Source organism: Hemitrygon akajei, chromosome 6 (assembly GCF_048418815.1).
Source record: "Hemitrygon akajei chromosome 6, sHemAka1.3, whole genome shotgun sequence".
NCBI lineage: Eukaryota > Metazoa > Chordata > Chondrichthyes > Myliobatiformes > Dasyatidae > Hemitrygon > Hemitrygon akajei.
The window spans coordinates 128,579,616-128,601,785 of NC_133129.1; the positions used below are offsets into that span (position 1 = coordinate 128,579,616).

At 40.9% G+C, this 22,170-nt stretch overlaps 1 protein-coding gene across 1 annotated transcript in view; it reads right to left on the reverse strand.

The window, feature by feature from the left end:
* Positions 1-1,862: 1,862 nt before the first annotated feature.
* The window catches only part of pnpla2 (patatin-like phospholipase domain containing 2), an 82,331-nt gene continuing 62,023 nt past the window's right edge, over positions 1,863-22,170 (reverse strand). The window contains exons 6-9 of the mRNA XM_073049230.1: positions 15,360-15,557; positions 13,313-13,445; positions 10,448-10,570; positions 1,863-9,179 (exon numbers count right to left, since the gene is read on the reverse strand). Of these exons, the coding sequence (XP_072905331.1) occupies positions 8,942-9,179; positions 10,448-10,570; positions 13,313-13,445; positions 15,360-15,557 (692 nt within the window). The 3' untranslated portion in view covers positions 1,863-8,941. The remainder of the gene's footprint in view (positions 9,180-10,447; positions 10,571-13,312; positions 13,446-15,359; positions 15,558-22,170) is intronic.

The following is a 22,170-nucleotide window of genomic DNA, read 5'->3' on the forward strand; positions in this document are numbered from 1 at the left end:
ATTTACTCATTCAATGCCTATCCTAGTCCTGCTCAAATTTAAGATGCACATTTTACTTTTTTTAAGCACTTAATCTTTCATTATCTGTAATCACCTCCAGTCCTACCCGAAATTAACAACGCTCTCCCTTCTTCCCACAGTAGCTTGTGTGACACCCTGGTAAAGGTTTCAGTGCTAATGTAATGGTCTTTCTGTAGATGCAGTGTTTGGGTTATGGTTGGAGATAGAGATAGAGATAACGGGTGCTTTGGAATGTGAGCCATCCAATCAGTGGAGCAGGTTTTTGTGTTGTGTACCTGACACCAGTGTGAGCTGGGGTCTTTTGTATGGAGGGGGGAGAAGAGAGAAGGCACCAGTGAGAACCAGTCGTAGGATTCGACCCGGTGGGGGACCGTGATTCGATGGCACAAGGTGCTGGGTCTACTGAGGTTCGGTGAATATGACTTCTGGAAGAGTTGAACTGTTAAACATTTGACTGTTTAATTATAATAGGGCCTGTTTGCTTTTTTAATTTCTTTTCTTTACTAACCCTTTAGTTAAGAATCATAAGTAGAAATCTTTCAATTGTATGCAGTGTGCTGTCTGTTATTTCTTGGCACCAATTTATAACAGGTTAGCAAATTACTCCACATCCACAGAAACCGGAGTTTGGTGTGGGAGAGCCGTCTCAATCTCAAGGGGTTGGCGGGACCAGAGTGTGTCTTCCCTAGGCTTACAGGGCCCAAGCAAACTGGGGTAGGGGCAAGGGGGGGGGGGGAGATCACTTAACATAACAAGGTCCAATGCTATAGGATTCACTTCTTATGGCCAGTTGCTGGAAGATCTCATCCTTTCCACTTCTGTATTAAAATCTTAGATTTGTTGAGATGTGTCAACTCATGTGGCGATCGTGGTCCCTCCATGACCATGATCACTCCTAGCAAGTTTTTCAACTAAGTGGTCTGCCATTGCCTTCTTCCGGGCAGTGTCTTTACAAGATGGGGGACCCCAGCCATTATCAATACCCTTCAGAGATTGCCTGGCTGGCGTCAGTGGTTGCATGACCACGATAAGCACCACCTGCTCCCATGGCTTCTCATGACCCTTATTGGGGGGGGGGGGTGGCAGGGGGTAGAAAACTTAGGTCCCTATTTTTGAACATCATTTTTTGGTACACCGCCATCCTTTATTTTAACTACAAGGCTTTTGTGAAGTACACTGGAATACAAGGAAAAAGATTAGCTTTATTTGTCACATGTACATTGAAACATACAGTGAGATGTGTCATTTGTGTCCACGACCAACAGAGTCTGATGTGCTGGGGGCAGCCTGCAAGTATCACCATGGTTCTGGTGCCAATATACCATGCCCACAACCCATACATCTTTGGAATCGATGAGGAATCTGGAGCTCATCGAGGAAACGCACAAAGAGAGAACTAAAAATCTCCTTGCAGACAGTGGCACTATTAAACTTGGGTTGCTGGCTTTTCCAAAATATCCATTAATCAGTTATTCCTACTATTTGTTGTTCTTTTTGCCTATTTTGCTGATCGCAGTTTGCCTCTCTTTGAAGTATTTAGTATTCAGGCGCGAGTTTTTCTAACAGCCTCTTCAAACACCATGTCCCAGGTTTTGAGCTAGAACTGTCGCATTTTGACTGTGATTCTCCCATCAAGATAAAGACTAAACCATGAGACAAACAGGCAAGGTTGTAAACTGATATGGGAGGCTTTAGTCAGCCCTGTAAAGTGACAAAGAAAATTCATCCTCCCCTAGATTAAAATATGCAAAATTCAGATGCACCTGTTAATATTCTGACGCATCAATTTAAAAAAAACTAACAGATCACAGAGGATGTTGGAATAAGTTCACAGAAGCCAATAAATGCAATATTTTTATTAATTAACTCATAAGTTAAAAGACTGAGTATTACAACACAGCAGTGCAAGAATGAGAAGTGTTAGTTTAGATTCAGAGCTATGCCATGTTCAAAAATCAATGCATATACAAGAGAAATTAAACTCCCCCTGACGGCCTTGTAGATAAGTGCAGCTGCCAAGTGATAGAATGGTATACAGGCCATCGCTCTGCTCTTAAGTCCTATTCTCTCAACCAGAGAGAAATTTTCAAACTCAGGGCTGATATTCGAGGGGAGAGTTTAAAAGAAAGTCACCTGGAATTCTTGCTTTCAATTACTACCTTGATTTATTTGATAGTGAAAAGGCATGAGTGTTTGGAAGTGTATGGGCGGGATCAGAAATGGATTTTACCTGGGTCCATGGCTTCAGAGGACCAAAGCCGTTTATGACAATACATATCGTGGAAACGCAACCTTATCTACCAGAAGCCAAGTACCTTTATAAAAAGGAAGGAGTAAGTTGGTAAGTGATGTCCATTAGGATTATTTACTGCTTCCTAACATGGTGGTAATCTGCAAGTCTCACAATGGCTGACAAGTTCTAACATGCTTAAAACCCTACATATGTGATACCTTACACAATTGTTTATTGGTTACAAAAGCTGTGCTGTTAATTATTTACATGCAATCTGTAAACAAAGAGCAAACTAACCATAAGAGATAGTGGCTTAAAACAAGATAAAACCAGAAGGGAAAAGGTCTGCTTCTCTTTGGGACTGTAGGCCCAAACATAGTAAGTTCTAAAATGCATTACTTTTACCTACCTCAGTCAAAACATTACAAAGGAATTTTCTCAAAGCAAGTCATCCCCATCAATTATTATATTATGACACCATCGTTTGCTTCTTAAGCAGTTTCTGGCAACTGACAAACAAGCTTTCATTTTATATAGCAATTCCCAGTTTCAGGAATCCCGATTAAAATGTGCATTGCATATCAAAGAACTTTGAAGCACCGTCAGTAATTTCTGGTGTTGAGCGCCGTGATGAACAATTCGCGCTTGTCAAGGTCCCAAACACAGCAATGAGACAACGACCACATGGCCTCTAGTGTTGTTGTTCATGTGACAAATTTTTGCTAGAATACAATTCTTCTCCATAAAAATTACTATAACCAACCACAAAGAGTTCAGCTGTTTTTCCAAAATCTTCTCACTGCAGCTTTTTGTTTCATGGTCAATGAATGTTTCATCATTTGTTTCATAACCTCTCACTTGGCTACTGTTATTTCTACCAAAGAATGAATGGTCTAGCACTCTTAAACAGCTTCTTTTTACATTGTGAACTTTACCAATACTTTCAATAACTGAATGCAGAAGACAGAAGTGAAAATCCAGTGCATATAGACTGCACTGCATGCCTCACACCAATAACTGGTTAAAAAATTTCTACTTCATAAATCATCAGAAAACCTGTTCAACATGCATTATCAAATGAGCAGGAGCTTTCTCCCATTAAACTTTGGACTGACCAGCCATCTTCATCTGGCTCTATCACTAGCCTTAAATCTTCACCACTGACAACCTTCTCCCTAGCCAAACCAAATACAGTCTTGTCATCCGACTTCATCCAATGCTCTTCCCAAACCCTTTGCAGTTCACCTACACTCCACCTGCTGCCTGCTTACAGAATTCCTCATCTGTAACCTTGTTTCCCTAGACTTCACTATTCCAATGCTCTCCTGGTTTACACCCTGCACAAATTTGAACACATCCAAAACATTATCCCTATTCTAACATGCACAGTCCATTCACCTATCATTTTTCTGTTCACCCACTTACATGCTCTTGTTATCCTGCAATAGCTCAATTTTAAAATTCTCAGCTTCATTCAAATCCCGCTCTTGCTTTGGCTATCTTATCTCTCCTAGTGCTATAGCCCTTTGAAGTCAATATTCCTCCTATTTTGGCATCGTGCACATCTCCATTTCAGTGCAAGCCTCTGACACTGCAACTAAAATGTACACATTTGACCAAGATCTGTTCACATCTCTTTGTGATTCAATATTAAATAATGGTTGATAATTGCTCCTGGCAAGTGGTTTGGAATGTTCTATGATTTTAAAGTCACTATATAAATGCAAGTTGTTACAGATGTCATAACTAGAAAAGGGTGTATTACCCTTAATATAGGATCATCTTTTGATCCTAACAATGTGGCTTAAACTAAGTGGTGTTGTCAGATAGTCTTGTTGATTGAGGTTAACAATTCCCTTGCAAACCAATTCAGTTTTTCCATTCAGATGGAACCAGGTTCCAGAGTCATATGCAAATGCAATGGGCCTTGAACTTGCAGAGAGAGATTGGAGGTGGTGGGGATGGTTGGCAGAGAAAGGGTCTGGCAAACTGCATGGAGTCCAAGAAAGGAGGCCAATCTTGTTGGGAACACGGGCAAATCACCTCTCCGATCCTGCATAAGGCAGACCTGGTGTGGGATTGGAAGTCTCACTGGAGTTACTAGGCTTGCGTTAGGGGAAGAGACAAAAGGGGAAGGTAGTTTTCCCACCTTCCTCTCCCACCCCATTTACTTGGCTTTATATTTTAGATCATTTCAATTATTTTCATTTTTCTTTACTTACTGCTTTACTATTGAATCAATGACACCTTTCACAAATCACAATTTTCTTCCCAAAACATGTTGCGACTTTCCAGGCCTGGGATTTCAGTGCTATCCCATCCAAGACCCAAACATGGTATGAGCCTTGCCATCTAAGCAAGCATCCAGGGGGCCATTGAGATCAGTTTCTTACACCCAACCCAAATCAGAGTGGATTATGAAAATCTGGCTGATTAATCTAGGTAATATTGAGTTATTTAAATGGTGTATTAGAACTGGGGGCAGAGGACAGAAAAAAAACATGACTTTAGCTCTCTGAACTACAAGGACTTGTCATTACCAATTTCTTCCACTTTAAAGAGATGGCAAGTCCTCAAGAAACTATGCAACAGTTTTGTCTCCACTGACGCAAGTGTAAGTTGGTAGTGCAGAAAACATACCCTTAACGAATCTTCCCCTAACTTTCATTCCATGGAAAAATCAAATGAGTATAAAAGTATAAATGGGATCTACACAGCCACAGGGTGAAGGACAATCTAATCCCACATACAGAGCGTGTAAAGTAAATCATCATAATGTAGATAAGTTCTTGAACGTATTATAGAAACAGGCCTAGTAGACTCATCTATTTTTCACAGACCAGTGCTTCCACCCCATCAAAGCCTTGCCAATCTACTATCTCATTCCCATCTTTCCTTTTGCCTTTTCAAATGCCTATTCATTTCAATACATTAATATAAATATCATTTCCATCACTGTCCTGGCACTTCTGCATAGAACAATTTCTTTTACTAACTTCTAACTTGTGTGTTGTTGCCCATTCCCTGGATAAAAGTACTTCCCGTGTTTATTTGACTAAGTCCTACCATTATTTTGATCATTTCTCTATAGATATAAACTCAGTTAACCTAATCACCCAGCTTTTCCCAGTATTTCTGTGGAATTTCCAGGATGAGTTTGTGTGAGAATATGGAGATGTTCAAATTAAAATCATACTAAATGCTACACTCTTCATGCATTATGGAGCTAAACTCAGCGTTACAAATTTTAAAACAGTGTTTCTTCAAGGAGAAACACTCTTAGCAAGTGCACTTGGTATTATATATTTATTATCCAGAGTTATTCCTTACACAAAGATACAGAACCACTTATAATTGTATAGCAAATTAAGCTTTGGAAAACAGTAAATAACTTTGTTTAAGCAGTCTGATCTCAGTGAAAATCTTTGTCACTGCATGGTGATTTTGTATCAGTCTATAGATGACAAAATTGAATGCAATTATGAATCAAAATTTACAGTACAAATTATTGTTTGCCATAACAGCAAAATGAAAATGAAAATTTTTGAGGTTTATATTTTTTTCAGTCAGGTAATTGGCAGATAATCTTCAGATAATCTTACAAACCAATATGACACAGATGACTAGGATTCATAATGTTCTCTGACTCCTGCCTGAAGTTTTAACTTTTAATCAGCCTACTACGAACACATTTGAATGTAAGAAAATCACCCACCACAGACTCCTTCAGTAGGCTTACACTAATTATGACCACGTGTTATTTTCTACCAGAGTTTTGTAATCAAGCAAGTTGAAATGTTAAACTTTAAAGAGGTGGTAAAAGGAATTAGACTGTTTGGTGATAATTAATTCCGACATAGAGATATTATACACATGGATAAAATAGGGCTGAGGACCAAAGGGACCAATTTGTGGCAACCATCAATTTAACTAGACAGGAAATACATTTGCAGTACTGTACTTCAAATAACCTCAGGAAGGCAAAAGAAGCCAAGCTTTCGACATGCAATTCCTATCCAGTGACGCTCCTCTGAAATTCACCTGTGGGAATTTCAATTATATTGTCTTCCATTTGATTTCATTCATTCACATGTAGTTTCCCATGAAGTGCCAATGAATTGTAGAATCCTAGTGAACCTTATGCTTCCAACATAACTCTGCTTAATCTTTTCCAAATTACAATCCCTCTTATTCGCTCTGCACCTCAATATATAATCTATAATTGGAACTTTAAATACTAACTTCAAAAATAATACAATCTTAGTTAAATAAGTACAATTTGTTTAAATAACAAATCAACCCTCTTTTCAGAAAAATAAAATTGTCCATAACTTTGTGGAATCTTTATCTTTTAGAATGAAGGCTATGTACATCCTATACAATATTCTCAAAATTAATTTCAGCATCACATAATTAACCTCTTGAAATTCTAATAATAATGAGTACACAGGTACAGTATTTTACTTCATTAAATTTACAAGGTATTATATCTATTTTCCACCATGGCAGGTATGTCTTCGTTGCTTGAATTGCTAAGTGTTCTACTCTTCAGTATAATGTACCGGGGGAGACATCAAAGTCCATGCTAGCAATATTGCAAGTTCATTGCCATTCAGACACAATCCAAAATGGGACTCCCAGATCCACCTCGATTACGTCACCGAGCTTGTACAATCAGATTCGGCTGTACTTTTATCTTCTGACACAATTAGTTTAAAAGTTCAAAGAACAATTGAAAATGGTAGCGGGGAGAAACTTAAGGTTACTCTGTCACAGCTCCACAGAGCAAAGGGCTCAACAACAAGCCACTTGTCAACTCCCTCAGTAATGTATTGAAAAAGACCTAAAGCAGAAAGGAAAACAATGAAGGGTAGCTACATTACATATTATGTAACTGTCCATCACTTTTTTGTTCAACTTATCCAATAAACCTAAAAGGAATGTTAATAACTGTATCAGGATATTAATTGACACTGGATTCTCTATAGCTCTAGATGGAAAACATCTGTAAAATATCTAGCAATTCATCCCTTGTCAATATGTTACTTTGGTCCTGAAACTCCACTAACTTCAAGGGTGTTGAATTTCAGAGGCTACAACTGACCGCTACTGGCCAGGGATGAATTTCTGGTCAATAGTGCCTCAAATAAGAATTAACAATAACAAATTTTACAGTATGCTTAAAAGACACCTCTAGGCTCTCTGCACTTTGTACACAAAGATGAGTAGAAAATGGTAGAATAGCTTATCAGAAGGGAGCTGACTGGAATGCTGTCTCCCTAAAACCGCCCATGGAGTTACAATGGTCAATGTGTTAAAGTTCTAAAGAAACAACATCACAAGACAGAAATTAATCTCAGGTGGCAACACAAAATCCACACTGGCTATTGCACCCATTAATCAAGACCATTTTTTGTTAATGTCCAAGCTCTGAATAACAGTCAGTTCAAACTAAATTGCCATTTTACTCACGACTGCCCAACTGACAACACACTCAATTCTCAAGTAAACTTCCAAGAAATGCCATTTTTTAAAAGCCTTGCACCTACCTCAATGCCCTAAGCTATCTGTTAATCAAACAATGAGTAGGTAGCCTCTAGTTTGTCTTGGCTGTCTGGAAGCAGAAGGGAAATTCTTATATTGATTTCGACTGTTAATATAGCTTTTATATTACAAGTAATGAGTTATATGATTCCTCAAGCATGGAAATTCAAAGGTTATATCCCAAAAAGCTAAAGGACATAGATAATATTGGGGAGTCTTAAAATGTCAAAATTGCAGATTCAAAACAAAATAACCTTAAAAATAAACTGTAATTTGATATATTAATTGAGTGATCAAAGTATATTACAACAAATCTTATCGAAACAACTTTTAAATATAAACAGCTAAACTTTTTTTGAAACAGCAAAATTTTTAACACCAAATACATTCAGCAGGTTAAAAAATAGCAAGACTTTAAACAAAAGAATAGCATTTTAAATACTCTGCAGGAGTAATTCCAAATAAAACGTACAAAAAGAAGTAGCGTAAAATTGCATTGATCTGGCATAGAAGTGTTGCACTGATCCTGTGTGTTCAATGATGAGGTATGAAAATGATTACGTAATTTCCAGTTAGCAACTTCAGTAAAAACTAAGAATTTTGTAAATATAGTACCTCCATCTAGAGATTTTTTAAAATGAGACTAAGTTTTCTTTGGGGTTTCACTGTTGATTTCTGCAGTTTGAGAACTATCTATTCCATTTGGAGATTCATCAGCTCCATTACTTCGACTGAGTCCTCATCAAAATTTATTTTTACCAAACTAAGTTCTTAGTTAAATACTTAAAAGTGAAGCTTGGTAAAATTTCAATTCATATTTCAAAAGAATTACATTAAATGAAAAATATCACAGTGCAGATATTGCACTACTGAACTGGATATCCCAATTGCATCGCAGCAAACAGATTAACATTCTGCAGAAAGAGTTTACTGAAAATAACTTGTTCAACTCGAAGTTGCTTGATTAGTGGCTTGGCTTCATGAGTGGTTCGTGCAATTCCACAGGTTTTCAAACGGACTATTCCCATTGACACAGAAGAAGAAACTGTACAAGATGTGTGTGTAAAGCTTCCTGATAACATAACACTTAAAGGAAGAGGTGCTCTATGTGGAAGTGTGCCCTTTCTAATAGTCAAATTTGGTTCATGAGGTTGGTTTCATTAGTAAACCATGATCAAGATCCTGCTGGGAGAAGGACCCCAGAGGTTTCCAATTCATAAGGGGCATGCTGGGCCACAGGTGGCGTTGGTACTGTTCACATTTCACAATGAGATCCATCACCGAAGTATTGCTTCGGATCCACTGCCGGACAGAGTTGGTGGAAGGCGATGGCAGGATGAAAAGACTCTGGGTCCTTTGTAGCCTCATATTATACTGCAGCCTGAAATGAAGGGAAGTGGGCAAGATGAAAAGTCAGCCACTTAAAAAGTAAAAAAATGATTAAAACAGATGTTAGTACAGGAGCATGAGAAGCTGACCTTATCCCAGTCCCATTGTTGACCTGATGTACAGCTCCCCACACGACTCTCTTGTGAAACACACCATTCATCTCAAATGATGATATAGCCAATAACAACTTGGGGAAAAGAAGGGTTGTTCCTTCTGATGTCATATAATTGACTTAACAATAGCCTTGAATTTGAACATGGATGATCAGCTGCCAAGTTCATGTTCCATCACTGACAACGTCACAGTCAGCAGTGGCAGAGAGAATATTTACTTAACCCCCATACTTATTAGGTAAGCAAAATGGACCTGAAAAGTGCCCAGTGTCCTAACTGATCCAAACCAGGGTAGCAGCTTGGTGAACTACAACTGACCTCAGCTCCCTGCAAGCAGCAGAGAATGAAAAAAGGACACACATCACCCCTTCTTAATTAAAGGTCTTCAGAGTACAGGAGCAGTCTCCATCACTGTACACACAACCATGATGCAAAAGCACAGACAAAGTTGGTCATCATGGTGGAGGCCACAGCTCAAAAACATCTTTCACCTGAAAATATTTTTGGGCTGCAGAAGAATGAGGGGAAGATTTTAATAAGGCAAATTGCATAAAGAAGCCAGGAATTGTCTTTACATAACAGAAGGACAGTGAAGCAGCGACTGATTTTGATGGGGGGCTTCAAAATCTAGACCTCAACCATGTAAATGGCCAACCTGTCATCTGCTTAAAAAAAACAGAATCTGTTCCCCCGAAGTGTGAGTGACAGAGATGCAGTCTGTATGGGGAATGAAGTGGACAAGAGAGAATAATGGGAGTTTGCATGAGGATTTACTGTCAGAAATGGAAGGTGCCGTTGAATAAAGTGGTAAATGCTGGAAAAAGTGAAAAGTCCCCCTCCCCCACATGTTCATAGTGCATATCAAAGTGAGATAGATGGGGGTCTGTTTCGGGACATCCATAGAGACTGGGTGAGCAGCTGGGACTGGTATAGTGAAATAAAAGGAAGTGAGATCATTGAAAGGCAGAAAGTGGCAGCTTTAAAACAAGGATTATCACTGCTAGAATGCAAGGTTGTCTATCCCAGTCTCAAACCAGAAGCCCATCTCAGTTCTGCAAATGAAAATGTACAGCTTTACAGGGAGAGTTTTGAATATTTACTGCTGCAGCAAACATTACAAATTTACATTCTGGTCAGTCATCAGTACCTTGTGGAAAGCTGTTGTCCTAGTTTCACCTTGGCATTTGTGATGAAGTACCACAACACATTGGCGATCTGACCTTTCATCCAGTCAATGTCTTCTGGGAGATCGGGCAACCATTCCAGGATTCTATCAAAGGTAGAGACTAGATAAATGAAATTCCTCCAGACACATCTTCAGTACTATAAATAATGATACAGTGGGTCAAAAATAAATGGGCAAACTGACTGAATTATTCTTTGACTTCACATCATGTGATAAACTTATTGATTCAAGCACTTCTTTGTAAAGTACACATCCCTGGAATGCTATGGACAGCTGACACTGCCCCTCATCCAGTTTATTTATTAATTCAAACCCAGAAAAATAATTAAGGCTGTTACAATAATCAATCACTTTCATCAGGAAAAGATGCAGAATACAAGAGCAAAACAAGAGCAAGCTTAGGGTCTAAGTCCAAATTTCAAAATAAAATGATTACAGCTTCTGTTACTCACACAAACTGCTGGAGGAACTCAGCAGATCAGGCAGCATCTATGGAAGAAGAGTAAACAGTCGACGTTTCAGGCCACGTCCTGATGAAGGGTCTCAGCCCGAAACATCAACTATTTACTTTTTTCCATAGATGCTGCCTGGCCTGCTAAATTCTTCCAGCATTTTGTGTGTGTGTTGCTTGGATTTCCAGCATCTGCAGATTGTCTTGTGTTTGTGGTACAGCTTCTGATAAGAGGTTTAGAGTGTTTTAAAGCCGCCAACCTTTGCCTTTCAACCTTAGGGTCATCTCAACTCACTTCCTTTTATCTCTCACTATTCCAGCCCCACTTGCTCACCCAGTCTCTATGCATGCCCCAGAAAAGACCCCCATCCATTTCAATTTGATCTGCGTCATCAACAGCTCCCCACCACCTTTTCTGCATTTACCAATTTATTCAACTGCACCTTCACTTCCATTTCTGATGCTAAATTCTCATGAAAACTCCCAAATTCATGCTTCAACCTTTGGTATCGACCCCAGGATCTGCCAATCATTGAACTTTGAACTCCAGGCCTCAAACTCCAGACTTATATGGGCTTTCAACCCTGAGACTCACTGATCTGGACCTGGCCTGGACTCAGATTTACAGACACGGGGCCTTAAACTTCCAGACACATCAACATCATGTCTTGACTTCTGGGCTTGCTGATTTTGGCCTTCGACCCTTGATACTGACCCCCAGGTTTGCATGGACGTTCGACTCCAGCACTCACCAACCTGGGGGGTGGTCACAGGCCTTCCTGCCTCTTGCCTGCATGAATTTCTGATCCTGGGGCTTGCCAAACTGGGCGGGAGGGGGAAGAGACCCCGACCTGGGGGGCTGGGGGAGGGAGTCATGTGCCATCGTCCACGGGGCTCACTGACCTTGGTCTGTGCCACCAACACAACATCCGTCCACCAGCATCTTTGGCCTCCTCCAACCTGGACACTGGCTTCAGCCCCAATTCTTCACTTACTGCCCCAAACCTCTAACTCCCCACGTCCACATCCCTGTCCCTCACCCATAACTGTCCTCTAGCTCCCCACGCCGTCCCAAAACCATCCCTACAAACCTAAAAAACAACTGAGTGTGAGCCACAACCCAAAGACTATGGCCAAACGCCATCTTGACTTGTACTTAGTAAAATAATAGTACCGAAAATAACCTAAACAACATCAATAAAATTATTGATGTATTCAGACACCACTTCTCTGATGGTGGTGTCTGAAAAGAGGATGCTGTCCAAGTTGCATGCCATCTTGGACAATGTCTCCCATCCACTCCATAATGTACTGGTTAGGCACAGGAGTACATTCAGCCAGAGACACATTCCACCAAGATGTAACACTGAGCGTCATAGGAAGTCATTCCTACCCGTGGCCATCAAACTTTACAACTCCTCCCTCAGAGTGTCAGACACCCTGAGCCAATAGGCTGGTCCTGGACTTATTTCCACTTGGAATAATTTACTTATTATTATTTATTTATGGGTTTATGTTGCTATATTTCTACACTATTCTTTCTTTGTGCGACTGTAACGAAACCCAATTTCCCTCGGGAGCAATAAAGTATGTCTGTCTGTCTTATCTTAGTGACAATATTAACTTTTAGCATCAACTCTGCTATTAATAATTATGCATTTTCACTGCCATCTCTCTTCTTTAAGTTAGATAGGGATTCTTGCTATGCACAAGACAAGATTTGTTGGGACTATTTTCTCAGTAAACTCAGTATCAATTATTCAGATGTTGCTCCACCTAGAGGATTAGTTCAGAACAGCTAAAAAAAATTCATGATTAATTTCAAAGCAACACACTCAAAAGTGCAGGAGGAACTCAGCAGGTCAGGCAGCACCTATGGAAATGAATAGGCAGTTAACGTTTCATGCTGAGACCCTTCTTCAGGTAAAAATAAATCTTCCTCCCCTTCTTCTTTTCTGTTCCCCACTCTGCCCTCTTCCCTCTTCTCACCTGCCTATCACTTCCCCCTGGGTCCACTCCTCCTTCCCTTTCACCTATGGTCCACTCTCCTCTCTGGTCAGATTCCTTCTTCTCCAGCCCTGGATCATTCCCACCTGCCTGGCTTCATCTATCGCCATCTAGCTAGTCTCTCTTCTCTCCCCACCTTTTCATTCTAGCATCTTTCCCTTCCCAGTCCCAAAGAAGGGTCTTGGCCTGAAATGACAAATATCTATTCACTTCCTTAGATGCTGCCTGAACTGCTGAGTTCCTCCAGCACTTTGTATGTATGTGTGTGCGTGTTGCTTTAGATGTCCAGCAGATATTCTCCATAATTATCTTTAACCTGACCAGAGGTACAGCCATCATGGGCATGCCGAACAGAAATTCAAACATACCTTATGGCGAATGAAACTGCGGATTCCAGGGGCAAAGTATACGGCACCATCATGGCAGAAACCAAACGGACTGGCAGCATGTTTGAAAAGACGGTGTGCAAACCTCGTTTCTCAGCACAGGCTTCAATTAGTGCTGTGCAAAACAGAGTTAGAGGAAAATCAGTCAGCTTGCAATCTAAACAGATCTTCAACAATGCTCGCAAACACAGATCAAATCGACTTTGGGTGGAGAGGAGAGTTAGTGATGTACTGACAAGAGAAGACACTGGGATATGGAAGGATTTCCATGGCTGTTGCTCTGTTAAATCTGAAACTAGCTTCAAGTCCCTACTTGTGGTGGGAATGCACATTTAGAACATGGAACAAGATCATTCTGGTTTCAGAATTTGTGAGTGAACTAAATCCGATTGTTTTCTACTTATCACCCTGGAAATACATAGAACAATTCCACCACATTTCCAGTATCCTGGGTTAGATGGAGATCCTAGTGACCTTTAAGCCTGGAAAAGGGAAATGAGTTCTTCTGAAGCTAATGGTGACACTGTGGTTCAGAAGTCAGTGCTGTTGCCTCACAACCACAGTGACCTGTTGTCAGCCCTTACCCTTGGCCTTTATGTGCACGGGGTTTCCACCTCCTCCCAAAAACCTTGTGGGCTCCCCCCGCCGCCTAGGGACTCTAGCTTCTACCCTACTCCAAAGATGTACGAGTAGGTTCACAGACTGCTGTAAATTAGCCATTTGTGTAGGTACCCATCAAGGGGACAACCTTCCTCACCATCGAGGCCACCTTCAAGGAGGCCGACCCTCAAGAGGGTGGAATCAATCATTAAGGTCACTGACCACCCAGGACATGCCTTCCTCTCATTAATATCATTCAGGAGCTTGCAGACCCACACACAATGTCTTGAGAATGGCTTCTGCCTTTCTGCCTTCAGATTTTTGAACTGTTTATGAACCGATGAATGCTACCTCATTATTCGTATTCGTTTTTTTAAGTTACAGTAATTTTTATGCCTTGCACTTTACTGCTGCCACAAAACAACACATTTCACAACAAGAGTTAGTGATAATAAACCTGATTCTGATGTGGCAAAATAATCAGAAATAGCAGAAGGCCAAGGTATATCATTTAGAAGAACAAATCTTCCACTGTGCAGGTGGCATTTCTTACCCTAAGCTTTCTCTGTAGAGTGAGACAGCGCCCAGGAAGTCTCAGCTCTGAAATATTTGTGTCAACATGCTATAACTTAAAGAAGCACGCACTCAACAATTGTACATCACTTCTATACGATTACAATCTGGCCCAGACTGGTGCACTGGGAAGGTTAGAGCCTTCAAAATATAAAACTGAGTTGCACTGACAATTGTAATGTCATCATCTTATGGTGGAACTTGATTTGATAAATTTGATCCATTTATGTTGAATTCAAAGAATCAGCAGTTTTGGAAAATATTAAGAGATTTACAAATATCTTTAAGAAATATTTAAATATACAGTACAGCATTCCCTGACAACCAGTGAGAAGAATCTTCCCATAGGGTATGTCACCAGAGTCTGGAGAAAGTTTCCATAGATGTACGACAGAGAGCAGTCTGACTGGTTGAATCACCACCGGGTGTGGAGGTAAATGCCAGCTCCATCAAGTGCACCAACCTCCCCACCAGCACGGTTATCCTCAAAAGGCAGTGCCTCAGAAAGGCAGAATCCTTCACTAAGGACCTTCACCACCCAGGACATTCCCACTTCTTATTACTACCATCAGAGAGGAGGTACAGGAGCCTGAAGAAACACACTTAATATTTTAGGGGCAGCTTCTTCCCCTCCACAATTAGGTTTCTGAACAATGAACCCATGGACACTACTCCACTAATTTTGCTCTCCTTTTGCAGTACTTATCTATTCATTATTATAATTTACTCAACAAAGGCATTTACTCCATGAACATTCTGACCACATCTAACCTTAACAGGATGCTCGAGGAGCACTCCCCCCCCCCCCCCCAAACCTGCTTTGCTATTCAATCCAGCCACACTGACTCGTACTAACCTTGGTGAAGCCGTGGTGACAAGTGCTCCAGAATCTGGTCATTGTTCTTATTGCAACAACCTCGTACTACCATTTGATTTCCCTCTGCTGTTTCCATTGCTGCTTCTTCATCGAAGTCTTCATCATCAGCGAATGTGTCACACTGATTCGGAGCAGACAGGGAAGGACTGCACGAAGGCTGCAGCCTGTTTAACAAACCTGTAAAACAAAGGCAAGTGATGACTACTTTTAGAAAAGAAATCTCCCCATACCAATGATTTGAGAACAACAAGCATAATATATCCAAGCCTTGTAATGATACAAAGTTTAATGGCAGTGTATGCTGTAACGAGAATGCCAAGGAGCTGCAGTGGGGGATATAGCCAGCATAAACAAATGGGCAGCATCACCACATATCAGATAGACAGTCAAACAGAAAAATGCAAGGTAGAGAAAGTAAAAAAGTTGAGCATTCCTTGCCTATCAATAGGTTGACTGGTGTTTGTGCTTAAAGAAAACTTATGAATGTTTTAAAGCAAAAAAGACTGATAAATAAATAATTGGAAAGGAAAATTGTACTTCAGCCTTCGTGACAAGCACAATGATATTTTGCATCATTTACAGAGAGTCCTGGCGTGACCATATCAAGAGTACTGATATGACTCGCTCACTAAGGAAGGCCAAAACTTGCAATACAGAGAGTACAGCAAGGGTTAACCAAATTGATACTTGGGATAGAGGGTCAGATTATGGAGGGGAGGTGATTACTCCCTGATAAATAACTAAGCAGAATAGAATTATACTTTGTAGTGGGCAGGAGGCATGAGCAACAGTGAGCCCTTAGGTACAGTTAATTGATGACACCAGAGATCAAGGCGTAGAACTTGGGGTCTCAGTCATCGGACATTCTGACATTCAAGGCCTAGCATTCGAGGTCCCTGTCATCAGACAGTTCAGCATTCAAGGGCTAGTGTTCGAGGTCCTAGTCATCAGACAAGTCCAGCATTCAAGGGCTAGTGTTTGAAGTCCCAGTCATTAAACAGTCCAGCATTCAAGGCCTACTGTTCGAGGTCCCTGTCATCAGACAGTCCGGCATTCAAGAGCTAGTGTTCGAGGTCGTAGTCATCTGATAGTTCAGAGTTGAGGACTGGAGTTCAGGGTCCTTACTTGTCATCAGTGGCGAGTCCTGGGGTTGATACCAATGATTAAAGCCTGAAGGTCTATCAGAAGTCTGGAAGTCAAGGCTGGATGGCCAAAGCCCCAAGCCCACTGGGAACATCTATTTGTTTTGTAACTCCAAAACATAAAAACTAATTAAAAGTAAGAGGGCTGGGAATGAGAGAATAACTGTTTTTACTTTAACTGAGACAGGGGCATATTACATGGTGGTGTGACGACATGTGAAATCCACATACTTCATAGATATAACAGTAATGAATTATTTAAACACAAAGAATGCTTAATCAAACAATATATTTACAGTATTATTCAAATATTACTGTAATATTAAATGCACAACATTCCTCCAACTTAATATAGAACGCATCTCAATTTATATATACTATATAATACAGCTACTATATAGACATTAACAACTTAGCTAAGTTTAAACTGTCCCATTCAGGCCTAAATCGCAGTGGAGGATTTTCCTCTTGTGGAATAATGTCTTTCCAGACAAGGGCGATATCACTGCTTGGCAGGTGAGACGGCTGAGAAACACTTCACGTTTGGGGGCCTCCTCCATGGTGGTTGTAGGAGTTGACTCTAGAACTGCAGGAAATGGTTCCAACAGCTCTGGTTACCTTTCTTCCCTAACAATTGACTCTGTTCTCCTCAACTGATCGATGTGTTGTCTATATTTGATATTAGATGTGCTCTCCACTCTGCAGGAGAGTGGTCCAATTCTGTCCCTAATCTTTCCAAGTGCCCACTTTTGTTCACGCCTGTGGTCCCTCGCCAGGACCGCTTGTCCAGGAGTGAAACATCAAGCCTCCAGTTCATCCTGCATACTCCTACTGAGAAGGTTTAAGGAGATTCAAGTCTGAACGCTAGGGACAACTAAGGAGCAGCACAGCTGGTGAGTTGTTGGTTGTGGAGCGTGCTGCATTGCGAGAGGCACAGAGGAAATTGGTGAGCTTTTGATTCAGCTTCAGTGTAGCGTTCTGCCGACACTGCTTGAAGAGGATTCTTTAGACTCTGGACAAATTTTTCCATCAAGCCATTTGTGGCAAGGTGGTACGGTTACGGATGTAATATGTTTTATTCCATTCATTTTCAGGAGTGATGGAAACTATTCCACAACAAACTGCGGTCCATTATTACTGACTAAATGTTCTTGAACACCAGTCCCTGAGAAGAGGCATCTCAGCACATCGACAATGCGCAAGACCGTAGTGGAGACCTGTGGCAACACTTCTGCAGCTGCATCACTACTACCAAGAAATCTGTGCCCATTAATGGTTTGGGAAAACCCACACGAATCCTGTGCCAGGACATTCCCAGGGATAAAGAACTGCTTTCCTTGGCATCTTCTGGACATGTTGGCATCCTGAATGGAGCATGGCAAGCTGCTCCATCTGCTGATCTACCCCAGGCCACCAGACAAAGCTTCAAGCCAACGCTTTTATTCTGACCGGCATGCAGCTTCTCCAACACTTTAGCTCTCAGCAAGGATGATACAACAACTCTCAATCCCCACATGAGGTAACCCCCGTCAAGGGCAAGTTCACCCCGGCGCTGGTAAAAATGGGGAACTGAGATTTTTGCTGCATGTTCTGTTGTGTATTTAATATTTCAGTTATCTTATAAATATGTTGTTGATTAAGCAATCTTGTTCATTTAAATAATTCACTACAGGTTATATGTAAATGTACATGATTTGCATTTTCATGATGCTACCACATGATATGTATGTGCCTCACAAAGTAAAACACATTATAAAGACTTCCCTTCTTTTGCTTCCACTTATGGAACCTAAAGCATTCTGTAATCAACAATGATGTTGGTTCTAAGTATTCCTCAATCATTTTCACGATATCAGCAAAGATATTTCGCCTGGTTTGGTTGGAGAAGTTAAACTTCAAAGTTAACTGTACGCCTTTAAATCTAATGTACTCAGCAAAACTGGCGCTTGTTTCTCAATAGCTATTTCATTTGCTTTAAGATATGCTCAACCTGCCTCATATATAATCTCCATGTTATAGTGCCTTTAAATACTATTCACACTCCTTGGAAGTTTCCCTGTTTCATTGTTTTACAGCATTGAATCACGGTGGATTTAATTTGGTTTTTTTTGACACTGATCAACAGAGAAAGACTCGTGTCAAAGTGAAAACAGATCTCTACAAAGTTATCTAAATTAATTACAAATATAAAACACAAAAAAAATTGCAAAAGTATTCACCCCTTCAAGTCAGTATTTAATAGATGCACCTTTGACAGCAATTACAGGTGCAGTCTGTGTGGATAGGTCTCTATCAGCTTTGCACATCCAGACACTGAAATTTTTCCCCATTCTTCTTTACAAACTACTCAGGCTCTGTCAGATTGCATGGGGATCATGAGTGAACAGCCCTTTTCAAGTCCAGCCACAGATCCCCAATTGGATTGAGGTCCAGACTCTGACTTGGCCACTCCAGGACATTAACTCTGTTGTTTTTAAGCCATTCCTGTGTAGCTTTGCTTTATGCTTGAGGCCACTGTCTTGCTGGAAAACAAATCTTCTCCCAAGTCGCAGTTCTCTTGCAGACTGCATCAGTTTTCCTCCAGGATTTCCCTGTATTTTGCTGCATTCATTTTACCCTCGACCTTCACAAGCCTTCCAGGGCCTGCTGCAGTGAAGCATCCCCACAGCATGATGCACAGTAGGGATAGTGTGTTTTCCTTGATGTGCGATGTTTGGCTTATGCCAAACATTGCGTTTAGTCAGATGGCCAAAACACTCAATTTTGCTACCATCACACCATACAGCCTTCTTCCAGCTGACTTCAGAGTTTCCCACGTGCCTTCTGGCAAACACTAGCTGAGATCTTGTGTGAGTTCCTTTTCCATCAGATGCTTTCTCTTTGCCACTCTCTCATAAAGCTGCGACTGGTGAAGCACCCGGGCAACAGTTGTTGTATGCGCAGTCTCTCCCATCTCAGCCACTGAAGCTTGTAACTCCTCCACAGTCGCCATTGGTCTCTTGGTGGCCTCCCTCACTAGTCCCCTTCTTGCACGTTCACTCAGTTTTTGTGGACTGCCTGCTCTAGGCAGATTTACAGCTCTGCCATATTCTTTCCATTTCTTGATGAATGACTTAACTGTACTCCAAGGGATAATCAGTGACTTGGAAATTTTCTTGTATCCATCTCCTGAACTGTGCTTTTCAATAACCTTTTTACTGAGTTGCTTGGAGTGTTCTGTTGTCTTCATGGTGTAGTTTTTGCCAGGATACTGACCCACCCGCGGTTAGAACTTCGAAATACAGGTGTTTTTTTTTCATTACACTCAATTGAAACACTTTTGACTGCACACGATGTCAACTTAAATAATTATGTGACTTCTAAAACTAATTGGCTGCACCAGTGATAATTTGGTGTGTCCTATTAAAGGGGGTAAGTACTTAGGCAATCAATTATTTTGTGTTTTATATCTGTAATTAATTTAGATCACTTTGTAGGGATCTGACTTCACTTTGACATGAAGAATCTTTTTTCTGATCAGTGTCAAAAAAGCTTTAATAGGCACTGTATTTATTGTGTAATCAAATGTGTCAATCTTTTTGATGTGGCCAGCTAGTTCTACTCTCTTTTTTATGATTTATTGACACCTGGTATTCACTCTATATGAACCCATGAATTTGGTCTTTTTCTGCCTTTTTCAAAAAAAAACCTCAGATGTCTTATCCTGAAAAAGCACATGCAGTATGTTTTTTTAAAACTTGATCATTTCTCCCTGTGTTTTTTTAGTTCAAACAGCTTACAGTGCTTCAACAGGTAGGTAGTCATCTCTGGTTCATTTTAAACTTCCTCATGGTCACTGTTATGCTTTGTACTTCTAAAACAAAGCTCATTGATAGGGAAGCCAGCTGGTGGTATTGAGGCATCCACACCAGACTTCAGGGCCAATGGTCCCGGGTTCTAATTTGGCCGGCTCCCTGCACGCTTTCCGCCTGTGCTGGGTTGAGCATCGAGCTAGCAACTCTGCCTCGTAAAAAAACGGACAAAAATGCTAAAGTAATGGCAAGGTTGGGCCACAGAATGCAGAAAGGAACAACCTATTGAAAAAGGAAAGAACCAGGAGAATGGGTCTTAGTTTCGTCGTGCCATGACGTATGCCATTCGCTTACTTCGTACATAATAAATTATTTAAACAACAAAGAATATTTAATCAAACAATATATTTATAATATTACTCAAATATTTCTGGTATATTAAATACACAAAGTCTGTGAATCCACAAATCGCACTTGAGACCAGAGACAGCCTGTCCTGAGGTTAGAACCATAGAACATTACAGCACAGAAACAGGCCTTTTGGCCTTTCTTGGCTGTACTGAACCATTTTTCTGCCTGGTCCCACTGACCTGCACCTGGGCCATCTCCCTCCATACCCCTCTCATCCATATAGTGGGGTGTGTCTGTGCATGTATGGAAGGAATACAGGAGCAGGGCTTGTTTTTCTGAGTTTTTTTTGATGCTCTGAGTTGTCCTGACAATCATTGTGGGCATGCTGGGTTGGCATTGGAATGTGTGGTGGCGCTTGTGGCTGCCCCCTGCACATCCTTAGGGTGTGTAGGTTGTTAACACAAATGACCCATTTCACTGTATATCTCAATGTACGAGAATGAGAGGTGATCGCACTGAAGCATACAGAATTTTTACAGTGCTTGATAGGTAAAACATCAACTCCACATCCACCCTAATTTGAATGTTTACCTGGTAATAAATGCATGTCATCAGAAAAGGACAAAAGGCAAAGATGGACGATGCTGAGGATGTTCTACAAGGCTGTGGTGGCCAGTGCTATCATGTTTGGTGTTGTGTGCTGGGGCAGCAGGCTGAGGGTAGCAGACACCAACAGAATCAACAAACTCATTCGTAAGGCCAGTGATGTTGTGGGAGTGGAACTGGACTCTCTGACGGTGGTGTCTGAAAAGAGGATGCTGTCCAAGTTGCATGCCATCTTGGACAATGACTCCCATCCACTCCATAATGTACTGGTTAGGCACAGGAGTACATTCAGCCAGAGACACATTCCACCGAGATGTAACACTGAGCGTCATAGGAAGTCATTCCTGCCTGTGGCCATCAAACTTTACAACTCCTCCCTCGGAGTGTCAGACACCCTGAGCCAATAGGCTGGTCCTGGACTTATTTCCACTTGGCATGATTAACTTATTATTATTTAATTATTTATGGTTTTATATTGCTATATTTCTTCACTTTTCTTGGTTGGTGCGGCTGTAACGAAACCCAATTTCCCTCAGGATCAATAAAGTATGTCTGTCTGTCTGTCCGTAATAGTGCCTGTACTTGAAGGTGACAAATCCTTTTATCCCTGTAAACAGGAGGTTTGTGACCAAAGCAAACACAAATTACCCATATCTCATAATCATCCCAATCAATTATGCATGGAGTGAAAAGAACACGAAAGTTCAACATATCTGTAGACGTTGCCACATATTTTGTTTTTGGGGATTTCGCAAAGGTTGGAATTATTGTTTAGATCATGCTAGACATACAAAAAGCAAGCATACACAAAACCCAGCATCTGACTCCACGTGCACGTGGTACGTCTGCAAATAGCTTAGCCAAGTTTGGAATGACCATCTGGAAACAAATGGGATTTTT